General features: G+C 42.7%; 1 protein-coding gene across 1 annotated transcript in view; it reads left to right on the forward strand.

Annotated features, from left to right (window-relative positions):
• The window catches only part of ARHGAP28 (Rho GTPase activating protein 28), a 59,629-nt gene that overhangs the window by 33,208 nt on the left and 3,312 nt on the right, over positions 1-23,109 (forward strand). Inside the window, exons 2-13 of the mRNA XM_053396499.1 lie at positions 72-274; positions 2,106-2,323; positions 3,204-3,284; positions 3,673-3,679; positions 4,507-4,664; positions 6,616-6,781; positions 14,952-15,043; positions 15,756-15,833; positions 17,394-17,556; positions 18,646-18,728; positions 20,208-20,405; positions 22,076-22,219. Coding sequence (XP_053252474.1) covers positions 72-274; positions 2,106-2,323; positions 3,204-3,284; positions 3,673-3,679; positions 4,507-4,664; positions 6,616-6,781; positions 14,952-15,043; positions 15,756-15,833; positions 17,394-17,556; positions 18,646-18,728; positions 20,208-20,405; positions 22,076-22,219 — 1,591 coding nt within the window. The remainder of the gene's footprint in view (positions 1-71; positions 275-2,105; positions 2,324-3,203; positions 3,285-3,672; positions 3,680-4,506; positions 4,665-6,615; positions 6,782-14,951; positions 15,044-15,755; positions 15,834-17,393; positions 17,557-18,645; positions 18,729-20,207; positions 20,406-22,075; positions 22,220-23,109) is intronic.

The following is a 23,109-nucleotide window of genomic DNA, read 5'->3' on the forward strand; positions in this document are numbered from 1 at the left end:
CTTTGCAAATACACTCACAACTTGACTAGTAAGATTCTTTTTTTAATTCTTTAATCTGTGTCTTTCTACAGGAAATCTTTTCCTCGATGCCAAAGAATTAACAGAATGCTGTCCAATGAATCCTTGCGGCCTCCAGTGTACAGCTGCTCCAATTCTCAAGCCTCTGTTGACAGCACTTCTATGGAAGATTTCTGGTGTGAGGTAGAAAATATCAAAGAGAACACAGAAGATAGGCAAGATGAGCAAACCCTATTAGATGTCAAGGCTCCGGATGGTGTGTATAGACACTTCAAATACATCCTTACATGCGCTTGCCTTACATTGTGCTGGCAAAATGGGACTTCACCCCCTCTCCACCTGCGCCCTCCCCAGATCTGCTTCATAGAGGCAGGAGAGTGCCCAAAATGGCATGCAGGAGGAGGCGAGGGGTGATGCACAAGAACTGCTTGTGCTGATGGAATGATGTCCTTAGCACATTAAATACAACCCATTACATCTGCTTTAAAATTGCAAATTCTTTGAAAAACACTCTGTTTTACATAAATAACTGGGTACAATATATAAGTAGTAAATTTCACAGCTTTCTGGACTGCACGTTATATGTGTATAAAATATAGGTGTAGTAATTTAAGAAAAATGCAGGTGTTCAATGAGTGGTGCATGTATTGGGCACAATCCACCTGTGACAGTATAGGCCACAGTCTGTGCCATAAGAGAGGAGGGAGGGAGGCAAACACCAGGTAGCTCAGTCCCATCCTTCACCATTGCAACCACATGGATATATTCCCCCCCCTCAAAAAAAAAATCTTGATCTGCTAAACAGTCCTTTGACATTTGGAACATTTCTAACTAATCTCACATTCTCTCTCTATTGTGGGTAGACTGGTTAGGTAATAAATTAATTAAACGTGGTGTGAATAAGACCTCATACAAACTCAGATGTTTGTAGTTAACAGTTTTTTGAAAATATGTTCTTTTTTAAAAAGAAAACTTGAAAGTTTTAAATATCTTCTCTATAGTCATACAAGTTGTGGAATTTTATAAAGCTGCCCTATAATTCATCAAAGGCTGCACCTTAATTGGCTCACTCGTGTTTTTAAACAGTAACATCTTTAAAATCTTGGCAACTGTCCAGCCAGCATTAAGGTCATCTTTTCAGTCCCTCTGATTTCAAGTGGAGTAAATTCCCTGGAGCTAAGTAACTTTTTAACTCTCCCACTGAAATCAGCGAAGCAGGCAGAATGACCCAAAATGTGTTCATTTCTGAGTACTCCCACATAGGTCAGTAGGACTTACTTCCTAGCAAGTCTGCTTAGCGTTGCAGGTTTTAAAGTGCTTAACGTTGCCTAGATTATGCCCAGGCTCTCTATAAATGTATCCCAAACAGAGATCCTTTATATATTGTATTTTTTAAAAAAGTATGTGAAAGTGCCATTGAGGCGACCTGGAGGTTAAATATCAGCTTGGAGACAGGAGAATGAGTTATTAGTCCTGTTTGTGGTCTTCCAAACAGTTTCAGAAGACGCATACAGTTTCATTGGCCTCAGGGGCCGAATCAATGAGTTGGTCATGCTGCTATACTGAGATTGTGTTGATAAAGATTACGAGGAAGCATTCTCTCAGGCTGGGAGAGGGAAAACTTCACTTTCTTGGAGCAGATGGCAATTTAATTTTCTATGTCTGTGTCTGCAAGACTAGTCCAACATTTTCTGAGAGGCTTAAGAATTGGCTGGGATATGATTTTCTAATTTCCTTTTTTAATGTCTGTCACTTCTTTACTTTCCCCCCATAAAACTGTGGGTTCTGTTCAGCTAAATCATTGTGTGTGTGGAAAGAGTTTCATGTGCACAATGGAATGTCTATCACCCTCTTTCCCCATACATCCTCCACCCCACCCCCAATGATCTTAACACTCTCTGCTTACCTACTCTTTCAAGGCTTCCATTGCCCGTTGGGGCCCAGCTCCGCATCTGAGGATCAACTGCCTCATGCAGATTTTAGGCCAGATGTTCCGAAGAGCAGAATTTATTAAGGAATTTTGTGCTGCTGCTGCTTCCCTTTCCCACTCCTTATTGCCATATTAACACATGCCTACTCTTCCACAGAAGGGGAGCTGGAAGCTGAATGGTTGCAAGATGTCGGTCTGTCTACATTAATATCAGGCTCTGAAGAGGAAGATGGAGAAGCACTGCTGTCCACGCTGACCCGCACTCAAGCAGCAGCAGTGCAAAGGAGATATAACACCTATACTCAAACCATGAGAAAGAAGAATAAACACACAGTCAGAGATGTGCGTGATATTTTTGGTATTCATGACACTCCCGTAAGTAGTATGTTTATTACTTCGGAAATTGTTGGAACTTTCCTTTATTAAGGATAAGGGTTTGGTTTAAAGGGCCTTTGGGCATACTAGTGTGCACCTAAATGTTGAGGAAATGCACTGAAAACACACCTTGAATTTTCCAACCTGCAAGTTAAGCAAATGTGCATTTTTCCAGGAAAAAGTGCTGCATCAGTTTGCTTAGCTTTGTATAACCTGTCTCTGTTTAAGAGCCTATACATTAGAAGACTATATAAAGATGGTAATTAGTAGCAGAAACAAAAACATTCTGATAATCCTGAATGTGCAGCAGAGGCAAACTTCTTTCCACCTGCCCTTGTGATATGGATTCATCTGAGGAACTGATGCATTGCATCTGTAATTCTGCCAATTTCTCCCCTCTTTTTTTTTATATGGTGCTTAGTGCATACCAGACCCCAGACACTCATGCATCTCTCTCACATGCACACCACAGACACCTGTCCCTTTCAAAACAGACCACATATACCTCCCTCCCACCGCCTTCTCTCCCCTCTCTTTAACACTCACACACATATATATCTTCCTTCCTCTGCCCACGTGCATCTCTGCCTCATCCAGACCACACTTACACACAGACCCCGTTCTCTCTGCCCAAGTGCATTCATCTCAGTTACACACACAGAGTGTACTTGAGCACTCCCTACACACTTTCATGGGTGAAGGAAGTGCATGTCATAAAAAATAATAATAATCAGCTGCCACCACCACCCAGGTGCCCATTAGGTGCTGATATCTATAATAACGCATCCCATAAAAGTAAATCATAGAACAAAGATAAAACTCGACACAAACTTCATATTGCATCTTTGTATTAATAATTCCTATGCTTTCTTGTCCTCAGCCCACATTCGAGGCCATACCAGTGTCACCTGTTGCAACCAATGGCATCCAACTTCCTGCACAGAAACCAGGTTGGGAAAACGTTAACTGAAAGTACACACTAAACAAACATGGGGATTCTTGGTCCATGGTAGCATTGCCTTATTTTATAGGCTATTATCTATTCATAATTATCTCTGAGCAAGCCCTACCGAACTCACTGGGACTTCTGGTTTGAAACCCACTGCCAGTGTACTAAATGAGCAAAATATTTGTGCTTTTATTAGGTACTGCCATTGGAAAAGTGGTTACGGACTAATCCCAGTTAATATAGGTTGTGTTCGTAAATGACAAAGGGCACAATCCGGCTAAAATGAAGCACTTTTAAGTTCCATTATTTCAGTGTTGGGGAGAAAAGCACATGCAGCTTTCTGATAACAGCACAGCTTCCGTCTTTTCTCCACTCCTTTTCCTCATCTCTTCCTCTCTAGGTCAGGGGTAGCCAGTGTGATGCCCTTCATATGTTCTGCCCTATAATGCCCATTGCATATGGCTGTGGCTGGTTGAAATTGTAGTTCAACAACATCTGGAGAAAACTACTTTGGCTACCGCTGCTCTAGCCAAGCCATTTCACGTCCCTGGATGCTGCACTGCTAATGCTGTTAACACCAAGCCAAGAAATGGGGTTATCTTGCTCCATCGCTCAGTGGTAGCAATAGCAGGAGCAGCATTCTTCTGGGTACTCTGCCGGTAATGCACAAAAAATTATCTAAGTTACACCTAATGGAGCTGGTGTGCTGAATGCTCTAGCCCATGCTTCGCAGGAGGGATGCACAGAATTGCATTTCTTGGAATTCCCTTACCCAAGTGTTGCTTTCATTGCTAATGCCATAGCAATAAGCCATTAAGTGCCTCACCATTTCTTCATTGTCAGATGCTGTGTCTGTATCAGAAACTCAGTAAAGAATAGAAAGGAGATTTCAGTTACAAATATATGCAAGGCTTATGTGAATCTGCAAATGGCCTCCATCTATAGTTAGCCTTCACTGTAGGCAAACACTGATGGTTTAAAACAAGAGTGAGGAAGCTGTGGCTGTCCCAGATGTTGCTGGACTACAACACCCTCATCTCTAACCAATGGCTATGCTGGCTGGGACTGATGGGAGTTGGAGTCCAGCAACAATGGAGAGCTAACTGTTTCCCACCCCAGTTTAAAGATCTTCTGACTGGAATGATTGCTGCTTTCTCAGTGGCTAGCAGTTTTCTTTCTCTGTTATTCCTCCACAGAGAACACAGTATTCATTAAAAATATCTCTTAATTTTAGCTGGTAGCTGCCTAGAATGTGAATTCGAGAAAGACAGTCAGTTGGTGAAAGAAGAGCTGTCTTTTGACGTCTCCTTCTCCGAATCAATTGTGGTTATTCCAAAGCACAGAGAATGGCACAAAAACCAAAGATTAAGAAAGGATGAATCTTCCTTGCCTGTAAGTTGAAGCTCTTCCTATTTCGACATTATTTAATCCTTTAGTTGGTTTCTGCTTTCTACTACAATGGCTATCTTAAAAAAAGATTACAGTACCTTCTGTGTCTTTTTGTTGGGGTTGTGGGAAGGAGCAGACCTTGTTTTAAATGTTATGGTTGTGACAGTTTTATCTGTGGTATTTATCTTGTTAAGTTGCTTTGAGACTTCTTATTTTGTATAAAGTGACTTACAACTATAAACAACAACAACAACGATGATGATGATGATAATAATGATAATGATAATAATAATAATGATGATGATGATGATGATGTTTGTTGGGTAGCTGCTGGAATACTGGGGATGGTTACTAGGTGAGTAACAAGTTGCATAGATGAAGCTACCAAAATTGCCCATCCTGGGACTTGCCTTGTTTTGGATGACTCACAATATTTTCATGTTGGAACAAAAGAAGCATTGCCCCTGACAGAAGTATGCCTCAGGAGCAAATTACAAAAGACAAGAGATAATCTGTTCATTTACTTCTTCCTGAGTCCACTTCATCACCTCCTTTTCTTTTTGTTAAAAAGAAATGCCTAATAAAGTCAAAGCATTGTTCGTGGATCAATTTTAACATCAGTAAAGCTGGATCAAAATCAAAGTATGCCCTGAAGAATGGATGCTGCCTCAAGAATTCATCCATTCATTCCATTCCATTTCTCTATCACTTTATATTATGAAGGGTGGGGGGGGACTCAGTGCGGTTTACAACCTACATGAAAACATCAAATAAAACATTACAGAAGAAAATCAAATATTGAAAAAAATACATTCAAAGCAACATAATTGACAGGAAACTATTATCTTAAAATATTTCAAAATGAGACATTACAAAGGAAGGTCAAGTATATAATACACATTTAATGACAAAATAATAAGTGGCAAAATTGTGAGGGAAATCCCATAATATAAAAAACATGAACAAATAGCTTTTTTCCCCTTACTGTTAAACAAAATTGTAAAAGGATGAATGCCATAATTCATTGCCCTGCCAAGCTGTGTTGCTGGACCACTATAGCTATCTCCTAATAGTTTCTAAACAGAGTTTCATTTATGTAAATAATGCATGAATTCAGTTCTCAGCGGGTTTCTTTGCCCTTTAACATTAAAGTAATTTATTGTAATTGAATAATGCAGGCAAGATGGCCTGCGTTCAGACATTCTTGTATCTTAGTCCTGTACCAAAGCCATTAGACTTCCACCCCTCAGCTTTCCCTGGGGATGCGTAAACTTGTATTTGTATTCATACCAAATTACTTCAGAGGTTCTCATAAGATGGGGAAAGGCAGAAACTGTTCTTCCACACAGGTAGCCAATTATCTGTAGACTTTTGTAACTGGTTGGATGTCCGCTTATCAATCTGTGGAAGTAAAATATCAGATGATTTCTAAAACCACAAACTATGCATATGAATGTAGGGTCCAAAGAAGTATGGAGCTTTCCCTAAGTTCTCTGCTTGAACACTATGCAATACTATGGGATGTGTTTCTGCCCTTGCTTATAAAGTTAATGTAGAATCCATTCTGTCACCCTCTGCCAACCTGGTACCCTCCAGAAGTTTTTTTACTACAATTCCTGGCAATCTATTCATGCCAAAACACCTGGAAGCCCCAAGCTACCATGGTAAAACTGTAACAGTATTTCCCCCTGATGCTGCATGTTTCTTTATAAAGTGGGAGATATTTAGCTCAATATTTGGAAGGAAAACCCATTATGTTTAATGGGGTTTACACCAAAACATGTTTCATAGGATTATAGCTTTAATGGCATAATTGCATTCTTAAGTCATAACTTAAGATTTCAATAGTAGCGCAAACATATTTTAAGATGACATTTTGCTCTCTCACAGAAAAGAAGATTAATATTTTTTTCCAAAACTTTTAATTAAAGCAATTCTTTAACATATATTATAGAACTTTACGATTAGGAAAAGCCGTTTTGGACTGACAGAAGTTGGAGATTTGTCTCTTGATGACATGAAGAAAATTCGCTACCTCTCTCTGATTGAGCTAACAGCCTTCTATGATGCTTTAGGAATAGAGCTGAAGAGGAACCGAACAGAAAGAGTCAAAGGACGAGGTAACTGCATGTGTTGACAAAACCATGGCTAATAAATAAAAAATAAAAGCAAAGGCTTCTGAGAATTTTATTACTCAGTAAGGCTTTTTTTAAAAATATATATATATTTCTTTTTATTTTACATTTTTAATTTTTTTATTAAATTACACAATACAAATATGCAGTAAGAAAAATTGCAAGCTATTATCTCTATATAAACTAAAATACAATATCAGAGGCGAGTCTACATTTTTATTGCTTTTTTAAATTGCAAATTCATTAAAGAAAAAGGAAGTAAAACCTGAAAGGAAAAAGGGGGGAAATAACCATAAGGACACACACACCCCATCTCACATTAACAATGCATTTAAAAACCAATACATCCATCTTAGGTTACACATTTTGATCAATAAATATGTATCCAAGTGAAGTTGGGTTTATACTCAGAAGTGTGTTAAGGGCATCAAACCATTGCATAATAGATGGCAAATATTCTTCCAGGTTTTAAGTACAAGTCTCTTAGCGACTATTAGACCATAGCAGCCATAAGATCTATTCTTGTCCTGCTGTTAATCCCTATACAATAGGAATGTAATTTAAAAGTACGTTACCATCCACAAATTTCAAGGATTTTGCCAATGCAAAACTGATAATTAGAGGAAAGATATATCTCATGGATCCATTCTTTTCTTCTTGGTGCCTATATATACATTTATATTTACTATCCCTTGGTTTGGCACTTTTAAGTGTATATTTTTAGAACCTACTTGATTTTAAATATTGTGCTTGTGATGGGATGGTGAGCTGCTTGTGCGTAAAATCCTAGTCCCTCAGAGTTTGGCTAAGTCCACAAACCTCTGTCTCTGACGGAGCTCCTTAAGCATGGCTCCATCAGTCGCTCGTTGAATCGGACAGTGGGCGTTTACGGAACTTCTTCCAGCATAAAAGCTCCTTAACGGAAACGCGTCTTCTGGACTCTCGGCGTGACAGTTTCCGGCGAGGAGTGGGTGTCCCTACAGGAGGTCTTGAAACCTCCCCACTATTTTCGCTGGAAGTGTCTCTGAGCCCTCCCTCCGATTCACTTTCCCTTGGAACTCCACTTCTCCCCCTGCTGGTCCCCTCCTCAGCTGAATGGTCTCTCTCACCCTCTGTGAGCCCTTTCACCTCCTGCGTCTCAGATGGCAGTTCCCTGACATCCACCTCCCCTCCAGGGCCCCCTTCACCCCCTTCCCTCCCCTCCTCTGCGGGAGGCGAGGGAGCAAAACCCCTGAATGAACCTCCCTCATCTTCCGAAGTTTCGAACACTTCCCTCCACCTCTTGCTGTTACCGGTGTCCAAGTACTCCTCCTCATCGGAGTCTGTTCCTCCTTCCAACTCCGATTCCCTGAATCCTTCCAGTTCCTCCTCATCGTCGGTGGTGCCAAAGTACTCCCTCCGGAACCTCGCTATTGGCTGAGGTTTCCTGGGGAACCTTTGGTGGAACGTTTCGATCAAGATCTCGTCACGGACCTCCTCTGCCGTCACCCAGGTGTTTTCCGACTCCGGTTCCCCTTCCCACGCGACCAAATACTCCACCTGATTACCCTTCCACCTGGAGTCGATGATTTCCGCCACATGGTTGCTGCTTTCCCTTTCTTCTATGGCTGGCCCCCGTGTGGATACCCCTTCACCTTCCCCCCTATATGGTGACAGTAATGACCTGTGGAATACTGGGTGCAGTTTCATGTGGTTCGGTAACCGGAGTCTGAAAGCCACTGGGTTGACCTGTTGGATGACCTCAAATGGTCCCAATCTTTTGGGTCTCAATTTCTTGCAACCCCCCTTGAACGGCAACCCTTGGGTTGATAGCCAGACCTGACTCCCCACCCTAATGGTTTCACCTTCCCTTCTGCTCTTGTCTGCCTGCCTCTTATATTCTTCTTTGGCCCTTTCTAAGTTGAGTTGGAGTTGACGATGGATCGCTTCCATTTCTTCTACAAAATGTTCAGCGGCCGGGACACTCCATCTCTCCCCTCCTCCCCCTGGAAACGCCCTGGGGTGGTACCCAAAATTAGCCAAAAAGGGGCTCATCCCGGTGGACACATTCTCTGCATTATTGTAAGCAAATTCCGCTAGCGCCAACTTTTCGACCCAATCGTTCTCTCTGTCATTGACATAACACCTCAGGTATTGTTGGAGGATACCGTTTGCCCTCTCCGCCTGCCCATTGGTCTCAGGGTGCCTGGCAGTCGAAAAGTTGACCTCTACGTGCAACAAGCTCATAAGTTTCCTCCAGAATCTGGACGTGAACTGTTTCCCTCTGTCGGAGACCACCCTCAAGGGGGCGCCATGCAGCCTAAAAATATGTTCTACAAACAATTTCGCTGTCTCTTCCGCCGTGACTGCATGTGAGCAAGCTACAAAGTGACCCATCTTAGTTAACAGGTCTACTACGACTAGTATGGCGGTTTTCCCCTGGGATTTAGGCAGATCCGTCATAAAATCTATCGATACCGCCTCCCACGGTCGTTCTGGTGTGGGTAACGGTTCTAATAACCCCGCTGGTGCCCGCCTTTCTCCTTTGGCTCTCTGGCATTGGTCACACCTTCTCACATACTCCCGTACATCCTCCCTCACCTTGGGCCACCAAAACTCCCTGGTCACCAACCACATGGTCTTGTGTTGCCCAAAATGCCCCGCTGTGGGATTGTCGTGCAGCTGTTTGAGTACTCTCCCCCTCAATTCCCCTTCGGGTATATATAGAGCCCCTTTGTAATACAATGCCCCGTTTCTTTCTTCAAAACCTCCGGGGTCTTCTCCCTCTCTCCTTAAACCTCTGAGCTTATCCTGGGCGTATTCATCATTTACCGTTCCCTCTACCAGTTCCCTTTGCCCCACCCAGGCCGCCCCACACACCCAGTGGTCCTCTGGGATAATATGTCTCTCTTCAGGCGCTCCCTCCCCCTCCAAATATTCAGGTTTGCGAGAGAGAGCGTCCGCTCTGATGTTTTCTGGACCTGGCACATAGCAGATTTCAAAATGGAATTTGGAGAACTCCTGGGCCCATCTCACTTGTCGTTGGTTGAGCACTCGTGCCGTTCTCCAATACTCCAAATTCTTGTGGTCCGTACACACTTGCACCTTATGCTGTGCGCCAATTAGTAAGTGTCTCCATCTCCGGAACGCTTCGTGAATGGCGAGTAGTTCTCGGTCATATACGGTGTAGTTCCTCTCGGATTTGTTCAGCTTACGCGAAAAGAAGGCACAAGGTCTCCATTCCGACTTATTGCTCCCTGGCTGAAGCAGCACCGCCCCCACCGCCCGGTCTGAGGCATCAGTTTCCACTCTCATGGGTTTTTGTAAATCCACATGCAGGAGCTGTTCTTCCGAAGCGAATGCCCTTTTCAATTCCTCAAATGCTTGCTCCGCCTCCGCCGTCCAAACGAATTTCTTCTTGCTGCTTAGACAGTCCATGATGGGAGCCGTTAAGTGGGCAAAGTTCTTGATGAATTTACGGTAAAAGTTCCCAAACCCTAAGAACCTTTGCACATCCTTTTTCGTTTTCGGTGTCTTCCATTCCAGCACCGCCTGGACCTTGCCTGGATCCATGGCTAATCCCTTGTCTGATAAGCGGTACCCCAGGAATTCCACCTCCTTGGTGTGAAACTGACACTTCTCCAATTTCACCCACAGCTGGTTTGCTTGCAGCTGGCTCAGCACTTCCCTGACATCCTTTACATGCTGCTCCTCATTCTCTGAATATATCAGCACGTCATCAAGGAAGGCCACGCAATTCTTGTAGAGCAAAGGTCCCAGGACATGGTTCATGAGCGATTGAAAACAGGCGGAGCCTGATTGTAATCCGAATGGCATAACGAGGTATTCAAAAGCCCCCAAAGGGGTGAACATGGTGGTTTTCCATTCATCCCCTTTCTTTATTCGTATCAGGTTGTATGCCCCTCTCAGGTCCAATTTCGTGAATATCTTTCCCTTCCTCACCCTGGTCAAAATGTCATCAATCCTGGGCATGGGGAAAGTCACTGGTTCTGACACGGCATTTAGCCGCCTGTAATCCACTACAAGCCGGGGTTTATCCGTGTTTTTTTTGTCCACAAAAAACACTGGGCTCCCCCCCACCGCTCTGGACTCTCTGATGAAGCCCCTCTTCAGGTTTTTATCAATAAACTCCCTTAACTCCTGCATTTCCCTGTCTGACATGGCGTACAGCTTGCCCACGGGGAGCTGGGCCCCAGGGACCAGGTTAATTTGGCAGTCAAAGTCTCTATGCGGTGGTAGTTTATCTGCTTCCCTTTCGCTGAAGACCTTGCTCAGATCAGCGTATTGTTTGGGCACCTTCCCTTTGTCTGCCACTTCCGTCCCTGCTAGAAAGGCTTTTGCCCCTTCTGGCACCTTTCCCTCTCTGCAATGTTCCAGGCAATGTGCTGACCCAAAGGAGACCACTCTCTGATGCCAGCCCACTAGCGGGTCATGCAACGCTAGCCAGCTCATTCCCAAAATGACAGGAGCCCCTCCCAGGGTGGCCACATTGAACGCTATCCTTTCGGTGTGCCTGGCCACCCTCATAACCATTGGGACGGTCTGTAGACTAACTTCTCCTCCCAACAGCTCCCTCCCATCGATCGTGGTCACCTGCAGGGGGTTGCTTAAAGGGAGTGTCTGTATCTGGTGTTCAGCTGCAAACTCCTTACTCATAAAATTACAGGAGCTGCCTGAGTCCAACAGCGCCTTTGTCTTTAGTGGGTATCCGTTTGCCAGCTCTAGCAACACCTCTATTACTAGGGCTGGTCTTGGAGGTTCCGGAGTGGGCACTTTTACTGCTCCTTGGCCTGGCTGCAGTGCCCCGACGGTGGCAGCCAGGCGTTGGCTTTTACTGGCTCCTGGACTCCCTCCTCCTTCCCCCCAACAGCTCCCGCCATCCCTTGCCATTCCTTTCTTTGCGGGCAGACTCTGGCAAAGTGACCTGGCTGCTGGCAGAGATAACATTTCTTGGCGCTCTTTCCCTCCTTCTTCCTCCCTTCACTGGGATTTGAAACTGCGCGCGCGCGCGCTGTTCCAACTTCCATCGGCTCTCCTGGCGGGAAACTTGGCTCTGGAATCTCTGGAATGCGGAAATCCCTCCAACGCTCTCCTTTCCCCTCCCGCTTCTCCAAGGCTCTTGCCTCCTGGCGCGCTCCAATGGTCAGCGCTGATTTGGTCAGCTGGTCCATAGACTCCGCCCTGGGCGCCCGGGAAAGTTCGTCTTTCACCGCCGAAGAAAGCCCTTCTTCAAAGAGCATTTGAATGGGTTCCGCCGATAGGTCCCATCCCAATTTATGTATCAACATGGTAAACTCAGTCCAGTACTCACGAACCGATCGGCTCCCCTGTTTGCAAGCCATCAATTGTCTGCGCACCAGTCCCTGTTCAATCTCGCTGGAAAACATCAAATCCATGGCGCGAAAAAACTTCCTTGTGTCCTTCAGCATTTCACTATTCCCTGCCATCAGGGGTCTAACCCAGTCTCTCGCCCCTCCTTCGAGATGGCCAATCACAAACGCCACTCGCGATGCCTCGTCGGGAAAGTCGTTAAACTGCAGCTCGAGAGCATACTGCATCTCTGTCCTAAAGGCTTGATAGTTCCTGGGGTCCCCCCCAAACTTCTGCACCAACCCTGGCATCTTTCTTGCTAGTGGGGCGCCTTTTGTCTTATCTGCATCCTGTGCCCTCCTTTCCTCTAGCCTCGCCGTTTGCAGCGCTAGCTGGAGCTCCAACACCCTGTACCTTTCTTCCAGGCTTGGACCCTCTCCAGCTCCTCCTGCTCCCCCGGCTCCGGCTGGGTTGCTCATGATGCCTCTTTGCACAAGCTGCTTTCAGGGACTGTCCGATTGCTGTGATGGGATGGTGAGCTGCTTGTGCGTAAAATCCTAGTCCCTCAGAGTTTGGCTAAGTCCACAAACCTCTGTCTCTGACGGAGCTCCTTAAGCATGGCTCCATCAGTCGCTCGTTGAATCGGACAGTGGGCGTTTACGGAACTTCTTCCAGCATAAAAGCTCCTTAACGGAAACGCGTCTTCTGGACTCTCGGCGTGACAGTTTCCTGCGAGGAGTGGGTGTCCCTGTAGGAGGTCCTGAAACCTCCCCACTGTTCTCGCTTGAAGTATCCCTGAGCCCTCCCTCCGACTCACTTTCCCTTGGAACTCCACTTCTCCCCCTGCTGGTCCCCTCCTCAGCTGAATGGTCTCTCTCACCCTCTGTGAGCCCTTTCACCTCCTGCGTCTCAGATGGCAGTTCCCTGACAGTGCTGTACAGGTGTTTTTTTAACATAACCTGCCCTGGGACCTTAAGGTGAAGGAGGGATAATTAATAGTAGTAGTAGCAACAAGGTATTATATAAATCTGTTACCTAAATGTTTCTGATGGTCACTAACATTATATAAATGCTAATTGATGTATTTATTGACTCAGGGTTTATAAAACAAAAGACCAAACAGGAAAGGAGGAGGTGGAGTATTATATGTAAATGATACATACACATGTGAAGAGATCCATGACCTGGAGCATGAGATTTAGAGTATATAAATCACAATTATAGGAGAGGGAAACAACAGTGGTCTTACTGTCAGTGTCTGCTATAGACCGCTAAGACTAGAGACTGAAGACTTGGATTATGCCTTCCTACAGCAGATTACCAAACATTCAAAAAGGAGAAATATAGTAGTCATGAGAGACTTCAACTACCCCGATATCTGTTGGAACTCAAAGTCTGCCAAGAATGTAAGGTCCAACAAATTCCTCCATTGCCCTGCTGACCATTTTATTTCCCAGAAGGTGGAAGAAGCAACAAGGGAATCATCTATCTTGGACCTGGTCCTCACCAACAGGGAGGAACTGATCGAGGAAGTGGAAGTATTGGGAACCTTGAGTGGAAGTGATAATGTCCTCTTGGGTTTTATTATGCATAGGCAAGGGAAAGCTGAGTGTAGTTGGACATACTCTCTGGACTGATTTCTGAAAGCTGAAGGAACTACTGGGTGAGATCCCATGGTCAGAAATACTCAATGAAAAGGGAGTCCAAGGTGGATGGGAGTTTCTTAAATGTGAAATATTAGAGGTACAATTGCAGACAATTCCAACAAGAAAGAAAAGTCAGGGCATGTAAAGCAGATGCAGCTTACAGATGGGGTGAGAAGGGTATGTATAAGAAACTGAAGAAAGGGGAAATCCTGAAGAAATAGTGTACATAAGTAGCCAACAGTTGCAGGGAGAAAGTCAGGGAGGCCCAAGCTCAGAATCAGCTCAGGCTTATAAGAGAGGTTAGAAAAAATAATAATAAAGGTTTATTTGGCTATGTTTGAAGCAAGAGGAAAAATAAACTAGTAGTAGGTCCTCTGCGTGGAGAAGAAGGAGAAATGCTATTGGCTGACAGAAAGAAGGTGGAACTGCTCAACATCTACTTTGCCTCTGTCTACACCTAAAACAAAAGCAGTGCGCAACCTGGTGATAACAGAATAAATGACGCAAGGAGGGAGCTACAGCTGAAGATACAAAAAGAGGTGGAAAGGGAACACCTAGCTACATTAAATGAATTCAAATCTCCAGGACCTGGTGAGGTGCACCCAAGGGTGCTAAAGAAACTTATGGGTGTAATCTCAGAGCCTCTGTCCATAATCTTTGTGAATTCTTGGAGAACAGGTCCCTGCAGTCTAGAGGTGGGCAAAAGATGTCCCCATCTTCAAAAAAGGGAAATAACAGGACCCAGGTAACTCCAGACTGGTGAGCTTGACGTTGAGACCAGGAAAGATCATCACAAAGTCAGTCTGTGAGCAGTTAGAAAAAGATGCTGTGATTTCTAAGACCCAGCATGGGCAAACGAATCTCATTTCTTTTTTGATACAAATTACAAGCTTGATGGATCTAGGGAATGCTGTGGATGTAGTGTAGCTTGAATTCAGTAAGGCTTTTGACAAAGTCCCCAATGATATTAGAGCAGAGAAGCTGGTAGAATGTGGGCTGGATGAAGTAACTCTTAGGTTTGTTGACTTACAGAACGTAAATTGATAGCGCTTCACAGGACTTTACTGTATAATTTCCCCCTATTTATTGTGGAGATTTTTTTCTTTTCTTTGGTTGTTCCTTTAACTGATATGTAAGTAATTTATGCCATTTATCAGCAACATGTTATTAATCACTCATTTTAAATTCTCTTTCTAAAGAAAATGGCCTTTTTGGTGTTCCACTAGCAGTCCTGCTGGAAAATGATCAGAAGAAGATTCCTGGAATAAAAGTTCCTCTCATCTTTCAGAAAGTGAGTGGAGCAAACTGACTTCAGTTCCTCCCTCTTTGTGTAAATGTATCTTTCACTTTAGATGCATTTGAGCTTGAATCTTTATTGTGAGGTTTGGGAAAAATAACTGGGGTGACTTCTCATATAATTAATCCAATTCAATGTGCTGGTGATGACCTTTAAAGCCCTAAAAAAAATGGGACCAGGTGAAGTGAGGATTACTTTTACTTGTACCAAACTGCCCATATCTCAAGATCTACCTCTCATGCCCTTTGGATTTCCAGCACCGCGGAAGCGAGTCCCTGCGCCACACTGCGCCACTCTAGTGCAGCATGCGAGCGGGCACCTCAGATCGGGGGCAGCTCATGAGCCGGTCAAACGATCTCTGTAGGCCTCTTCCAGCCCATGGGCCTTAGGTTGGTGACCCCTGGTTTAGGGTTTTATGGCATTTGTTGACATTTATTACATTTTTGGTCCTCAAGATGCCATGAGATACTTTGTTCTTTAATTTCACTTAAAAACTAGGATCTTCTTGTATAAAAAGCTGTACAGTGACTGGAGTATCTAACTACTAAAAATAGTGGATATCTAGCCAATGACAGAAAAATTACTAACTCTTATGCTAGCTTTGCAGCCTTACCATTTCATGTTTTCAGAGACTTGAGTGTTCAACAAATTGTGAATGTTTCATTTTTGCACCAACAAACAGTATCTTTTGTCTGTGGTACTTTAGCTGTTGCTCAAGCTTGAAGAGACGGGTCTGGAAACAGAAGGAATTCTTCGAGTGCCTGGATCTGCTTCAAGAGTTAAAGTATGTAGGTTTTTCTCACCTATTTTAAAAGACCAATGAAGCTTTCAAAGACAGAAAGTGGGCAAGCTGTATAAAAGCATTTGCTTGTGTAAGGCTGCATAAAACTATTTTGTATAACTAGTGCTTGCTTGAACTCGAGTCCACTGAAACTGATAGGTCAGCTAAACTGGACTGTGTGTGACCAAGATGGGGAAAAGAATGAAGACAAAATGCTTAGGAGACAAGGTTTCATTGTTGAAGAGCAGCTATTGACACTGAAAATGCAAGCTGGCAACCAAGGGAGGTGGGACTAAATTCAGTGCCCCTCACTCACCAAGGCCTCAGCTCACTCATGGGATTTCAGATTTTTTAAAAAGGACCAGATGCATAGTGCCCTGGCTGCTACATGGCGGAGAACTTGGACCCGTTTCCACACATGACTTCTCATTCACTTCCTCGGCACCTTTGGCCTCTGCTTGAGACACAAATCTTGAAATATTTTACTAATTTTTTATAATCATGCCTGACCTTTAATTTCCCTACATCAGTATGAGCTGTGCAGTAACTACCCTTTTGTAACTTCTTCTTTAAGCCATTTTAATATTCCACAATGAACTTAAGACCAGCATGTAAAATCTAATCCTGCTCATAACAACCCAACCAAAACTCTTTATTTTATTTTCCCCCCCTCAAGCTCCCTGCCAACCACCACACAAAGTCAGACTGTTGCTACACATTGTGTCTTTTGAGAACGATTAGCGAATACAGTTTTAAGTTGTCCTTTGGTGGTGGTGGTGTGTTGTTTTTTTTATAAAAAAACCCATACAATTACTAGCAGGGTAACATGACTAGTTTTTTAAATTTATACATACATGGTTTTGAAGTGGTTACATGAGAGTCATCAGAATTCCATTCTAGGCCACATAACTTTCCAGATGCATTTCAGCCCATGCCAGCGACATAAATTTTTATGTTTTGGTTTGTTTGTAATCAGTTTCCTCCCTGCATTTTTTCTCCTTAAAAGGCACAATTAAAGCCCTTGTCTTTCTTTTGTTTTTAGCAATGTTGTCTGGTTTGTTTTGGAAGGACCCAGCCAGCTTATGTCACTGTGACTGCACACATTTTCTGTCTTAGTGGTGTGGGGAATAAAAATATTTGGGATTTGTTGCCCGAGTCCCAAGTTGGAGTTCCCTTGTGCCTAATATTTATTGTTTTGGCACATAAAGGGTGTGTCCTGAGGGCTGTGTCTAATTTCCTCCATGTACCGACCCCCCCTGAATTGGAACATCTGCCACCTACCAACAAAAGCATGTTACTCTGCATTTTGACAGTTAACAGCTGAGAATTACGGCTTTTTTTTAAAAAAAGCTACCTAAATAGGTACTAGATCATATTCAAGCCATATAAGATGATTTTCAGAAGCTTAAATTTAATAAGAGAAAGATTTGTTTATTTTTATTCTAGTGTTTGCTTTGATTCAGGATGTTACATTCTTGCCAAACAGGATATGGCAAAATTAAAAAGGCAGAATTCTCTTTATTAGCAGTAATTTATAAATGCCATTTTTGTCTTGTCCTGTAGAGCCTTCGCCAAGAAATTGAAGCAAAATTTGATGAAGATACATTTGACTGGGATCAGGTACGCAACAATGATGCAGCAGGTCTGCTGAAGATGTTTATACGAGACCTTCCAAGCCCACTCTTCACTGTGGAATATCTGCCTGCTTTCATCACTTTAGTGGAAAGTAAGTAGAATGGAATTAAAGTTGTTGAATTGTTGTTTTTAAAAGCAAGTCAGAGGGAGCAGGAAAAACTTCATACATTGTCTCTGCATCCTCCAGTCAATATAAGACCCTGAATACAGACCATTTGAAGACTTAAATCTGCCAGAAAATGGCAATCCCAATATATATTTACAGAGATGAGTTTATATGGTGTACTGAGACTAACAGAACAATAAATCTATGACCTAATGATAACTGGGGCCTGAACACCGTTAAACAATGTGACGCACACAAAAATATTTGAAAGTGAATTATATTGTTTTACCTTGAGACTGATATGTGCTATGTTCTACAGAAGACTGCTTTGAACTCCAGGGCAGGCTTTCTGAGATATCAAAGAAGAGTTGATGGGATGCCTGCAGTGAAAGATGTCCTGCTCGTGACCCAAAGGATAAAGTATGAAGGGAATTTGTCCCTGAATACAAGGCTTCCTTCTAAGAGACTTGCTCCTTTGAAAACCAAAACATTTTCTGATTTAATTTATGTAGGATTATCAGCCTGATACAGTGTGTAAAGAAGAGAGAGAATGTTTACTCTTGAGTAAATCCCACTTAGTTTTGGGGGGACTTACATTCAAGTAACTGGGTTGCAATCAACTAACTTTTACTCAGAGTAGACATGCAGAAATTAATGGACTTGAGTTAATCGTGGCTGTTAATTTCGATGGGTAAAAGTTCGTTTAATACAACCTGCTGTGTGTAGGATTAAATTGAGAGGTTAAATGCAGAGCTAAGGAGATCACTCTGTCAGCTCAAGCATTTCTGTTTGCCTGGGGGAATGATTTCCCCTGTCCTCCCCCCTTGTGCGCTTCTGGGAGTTCCCTTTCCCACCCTCCTCCGCCAGTTTGGGGTGTGTGGATGCAGAGGGAAGAAGGGGTAAAGTTCAGTTGTACTAGAAGACGACATTGCATGGGCTTTTGCATCCAGCCCAAAGCCAGTATCTTAGGTATTGCGGTAATTTTTTTTAAAAAAACCCCAAATATAAATATAAAGTGTTGGCTTTCCCCCAGATGGTTCATTAACAGACTCTCCCCCATCATTTTATTCTTAGAAATCTCCAAAGTCAAATTACAGCTGCAAGCTTTGCATTTGCTGATCATGTTGCTTCCCGATGCCAGCAGGGACGCAGCCAAGGTAGGCACGTTGCTCAATGAGGTTTGCCATCTGTATTTGTTTATTTTTAAACGAGCCAATTCTATATGTAGAACCTAGAAGCAAAAACTCCCCAAACTTGTCATTTTCCTTTCCTCAGCTCGGGAAAAGGCTTTCCTGTGGGGAAAGTGTAGAGAAGGCTAGTTGAATTATTTCTGTAATTAACGGAACTCCTTCTTTCGCAAGCTTACAAAAAGGCTTCACAGCAAGGATTCTCTGTTTCTTTACCACCACCGCCCCCAGCACTCACGTGAAATGGCTGAAGCCCGCCAGTCACAAAATGGTGATGCAAGGGCAGAGTCAGTCACAGATTAGTGGCAAATGAAGACAGTTTGGCATAATCAGCTGAGAGTTACTGACATAATTGTCTACTCATATCTAATTCACCATTGGAAATTAGTAAATTATTTGCCACAGCATTTTCCTTTGGCAAGGAGTTCCATAGATCCAGTTTTTCTCACGCTAAGCACAAACCTTTGCTCTGAAGGTATTGTGACTCTGCTTCCCAATTTACAAAGAATGTGCCATGCAGCGACTCTTAAGTGAAGAAGGCCTTTTATATATTTTTGCCCTTTCCACTGTTGCATACCTTTCGGTGTGTTTTTAACTGTCCTGTAATTTCTCCTCCCCTTCTTTTTTCACACCCAGTTTTTAACTTTGCCTCACAACCCAAAATACTGTTTGTTATTATTAATAATAATAAATATCAACCTTTGATTTCACTTTCTAAATTCCTTCAACCCCTCTAGTCCTTTCCCCTCAAAGGAGAGAGACCTCCCTTCCCTCCTCTCCCCTGGAACTTCTTTGTCTCCTGGCCACCCTTTAGTCAGCATGCAAGGAGGTGCTGTCCTTGGTCCAATCAAAAGGCTATAGCATGGCTGTGGTGGCAAGAGAGGAGGCACTGGGAGGCTGTGGTAGCACTCAGGCCCACCTGAAAGTGGCCCAGGTCCCACCAGTATGTCCACTGTTTTGGAAACATATCTTTACACAATATGTTTAGTGGAAGTACCTGCAGGTCGAATTGAATAACTTGTTAAATAACATCAATGGCACCTTGATTTGTTATTCATGAATTATTGTGCATGCTGATTAATTTCAGGCATCCTTTGATATTTATTTTGCAAGTGCCACAATTCAGTACTGAACTATGCATAATTATGCATTACTGCATAATTATGCAGTACTGAACTATGCATTGAAAAGGCACCCTTAGCTTATGTGTAACTCAGTAGAACATGAGGCTCTTAATCTCAGTGTTGTGGGTTCAAGCCCCATGTTGGGCAAAAGATTCCTGCATTGCAAGGGGTTGGACTAGATGACCCTCACAGTCCCTTCCAACTTCCAATTCTATGATTTACTTTGGCTAAACTGAATAAAATTAATAGCTATGCAGGTCAGGAAACACCCTAAAGGGTCTCTGTGATCCAGTAAATTGAGTCTGAGTAGCCTTCTCTCTACTAGGCCCTTTTACAGTTCTTGAAGAAGGTGGTTGCAAATGAAAGGAAAAACAAAATGACTTTATGGAATGTATCCATGATTGTTGCCCCAAACCTCTTCATCTACAAAGGCAAACGTGCAAACCAAGAAGAGATGCTAGCAGCAGCCACTACAGCACATGTCGTGAGACTTTTGATTAAATATCAGGATATCCTGTGGATGGTAAGCAAAAGTTTTTATTCTGTCTTATTATTAATGTTAAATAGACTTATCACATCTCCTTCGTAGAGCTCCTGTGATTTTAACTGATGGGTGCCGGGCAGAATCCAACAGACGCATATTTTCAAAACATGGAAATGCATTGATGGAGAACGCTTGTGGAGTTTATTCCTTGTTTTTCTGAAGGCACCCCTGTATCGGGTAGTTTTTCATATCTGATGTTTTATCATGTTTTTATATATACTGGAAACTGCCCAGAGTGGCTGGGCTGTAAATAATAACTTTGATTAATTAATGTTAATTAATCAATTATGGAAGCAAACTCTGAAGAAGCTCTGCCAAAAAGGTGATAAAACTGATGCTAGAGAATATGCTACCTTGATAACTCCAAGCAGTTAAGAATGTTTATAATGATTTTTTTTAATGGATAAAATTCTGTTACTTGAAAAATATGGCAGCTAGGGCTTAATTTAAAATAGTTCTTTTTGTGTATTAAGATACGAATGAATTTCCATTCAGGTATAGCTTTCCCGCTTGCAGGCTTTCCAGATTACTCCTCTTGTTCTTGCACAGCAACATACTGGCTTTTCTGCATACTGGTCTCTGCATACCAGATGAACATTACTTCTCCAGGTTTGATTAAATGACCATGTTTCTTGACCAAGAAGATCCACTTTTGAGGATCATCAATGATACCTCTCACACTTGTTTCTGAACATTCAGTCTAGCTGGCAAGAGAAAGCACCTCTGAGCATATACCAAGTACCATTTTCCAGTAGTAAAAAAAAAAACCCAGGCTTCATGCCAGCTTAATCTCTGTCTTGCAGTCTTGGAGACCCTTGCAAATGCATCGTCTCTATTTTTACAAATGCTAATTTCAGTTTCATAGAAGTCTCATGCTGAGGCGGCTAATTTTTCATACAAGCTGAACAAGTCCAGGCTGAGAACTAATGCAGATATGTTTAGTAATTTCACAGAAATAGAGACCGAAGTGCAAAATATAAAGCACACAGAGCATTTATAGGCAAACTATTTCTTTTAAAGTAATAAATCAGGGGAACAGCTGTAGTAGAGGCACACATGAAAGATATATTTGTTAAAGCTTCTTTCTCTTAGTATTTAGCAAGGATTTGGGAAACCTAAGGCAGGAAGTCTGAGAAGCTGGAAGAATGATAACCCAGTAGTGACAAGCATTTTTCATCTATAATCTCTTTGATTTGTCATTATGCAAGACCATGAAGGCTGGGCTCGATCCACCTTGTTACAAATGGGACTTTTGAAGCTTTGTAATAAGTGCACTGTTAGCATGTCAAACTATTGGTACGTTCAAGAACTTTGCAGCAGGAAAAAGGCTTAAAAGGGGATATTGCAGGAACTCACCACCTTTCTCTGTAGAGAATTAAGAAGCTGAATAAGTAGATTTACAGCCAGAACTGTTACTTCAATTTCAGGGATGAAAGCTATGATTGATGAGATAGTGCAGAAAATGCCACTTAAGATTCTGCATGCTTCTTTTCAGGAAGTTGAAATGAGACCTCTGTTTTCAAGATTGTACACTGGGATTTTCTACAGTAGGATTATGTTCCAGGAGTGTGTGTGTGCACTGGGGTGGAAAGGCTTTTAGGAAGTAATTTGTAATGCAGACTCAGTTTTATTTTCTCCCTTCTTTTTAGGTTCCAACATTTCTGATATCTCAGGTGAGAAAGATGAACGAAGCTGCCATAAACAATACAAAGAGACAGCTGATGTTTGACAAGGGTGTGCGAAGGCTATTGAGAAGAAAAACTATGGAACGGGAGAGGCCTGAAAGAACAGAGGTGGTATTAATATTTCTACTGTTTGTGGTGGTTAGTTAGTTGCATTTATTTCTTTTAAATAAAAACTATGCCAGAGGCAGTTTGTAACAATGGCATTAAAAGAATGTGATATAGGAAAGGCTGTTCTAGGGCTTTATAGGATGAAGCCAACACAATGAATTGTGCCAGTGGCAAAGATTCAACTACTGAAGGACAGATGTACAGTGGTACCTTGGGTTAAGTACTTAATGTGTTCCGGAGGTCTGTACTTAACCTGAAACTGTTCTTAACCTGAAGCACCACTTTAGCTAATGGGGTCTCCTGCTGTCGCCGCGCTGCCGGAGCCCGATTTCTGTTCTTATTCTGAAGCAAAGTTCTTAACCTGAAGCACTATTTCTAGGTTAGCGGAGTGTGTAAGCTGAAGAGTATGTAACCCGAGTTACTGTAGCACCCTGCTTGTGGTTAACACTTAGCTGGAATGAAATATTCAACGCAGCAATAGAGAAATTAAAATAATAATTTATTTGTCAGACAAATAAATGAGAGACACAGTGGTATATGGTTACCAAAGCTCTGCCCACTCCAGCCCTGATGGCCAGCACTTATATTTCCTCAGCCCAGCCCCCTTGCTCCTCCTTTGGCTGCCTCTGTCCAATCAGCCTGGTTGAAATTCCTATTGGCTGTTTGCTAGAACCAATCATAAAAGATACACCCATTTCCTATTACCTTTTATGGGAGACAAAGAGCTATATTTCCTTCTATCTATAAATGGCAAACAAGTAGCCATATATCTTACATTTGTCTCAACAAGGCACCTTAATTACCAGATCACCTTTTGCCCTTATTACCCTATTGCCCTATTCACTCCAAAACAGATGGCTAAAACAGATGCTCATTCTGTCTTATATTTT

The sequence above is a fragment of the Podarcis raffonei genome, chromosome 7 (genome assembly GCF_027172205.1).
Source record: "Podarcis raffonei isolate rPodRaf1 chromosome 7, rPodRaf1.pri, whole genome shotgun sequence".
NCBI classification, from domain to species: Eukaryota; Metazoa; Chordata; class Lepidosauria; order Squamata; family Lacertidae; genus Podarcis; species Podarcis raffonei.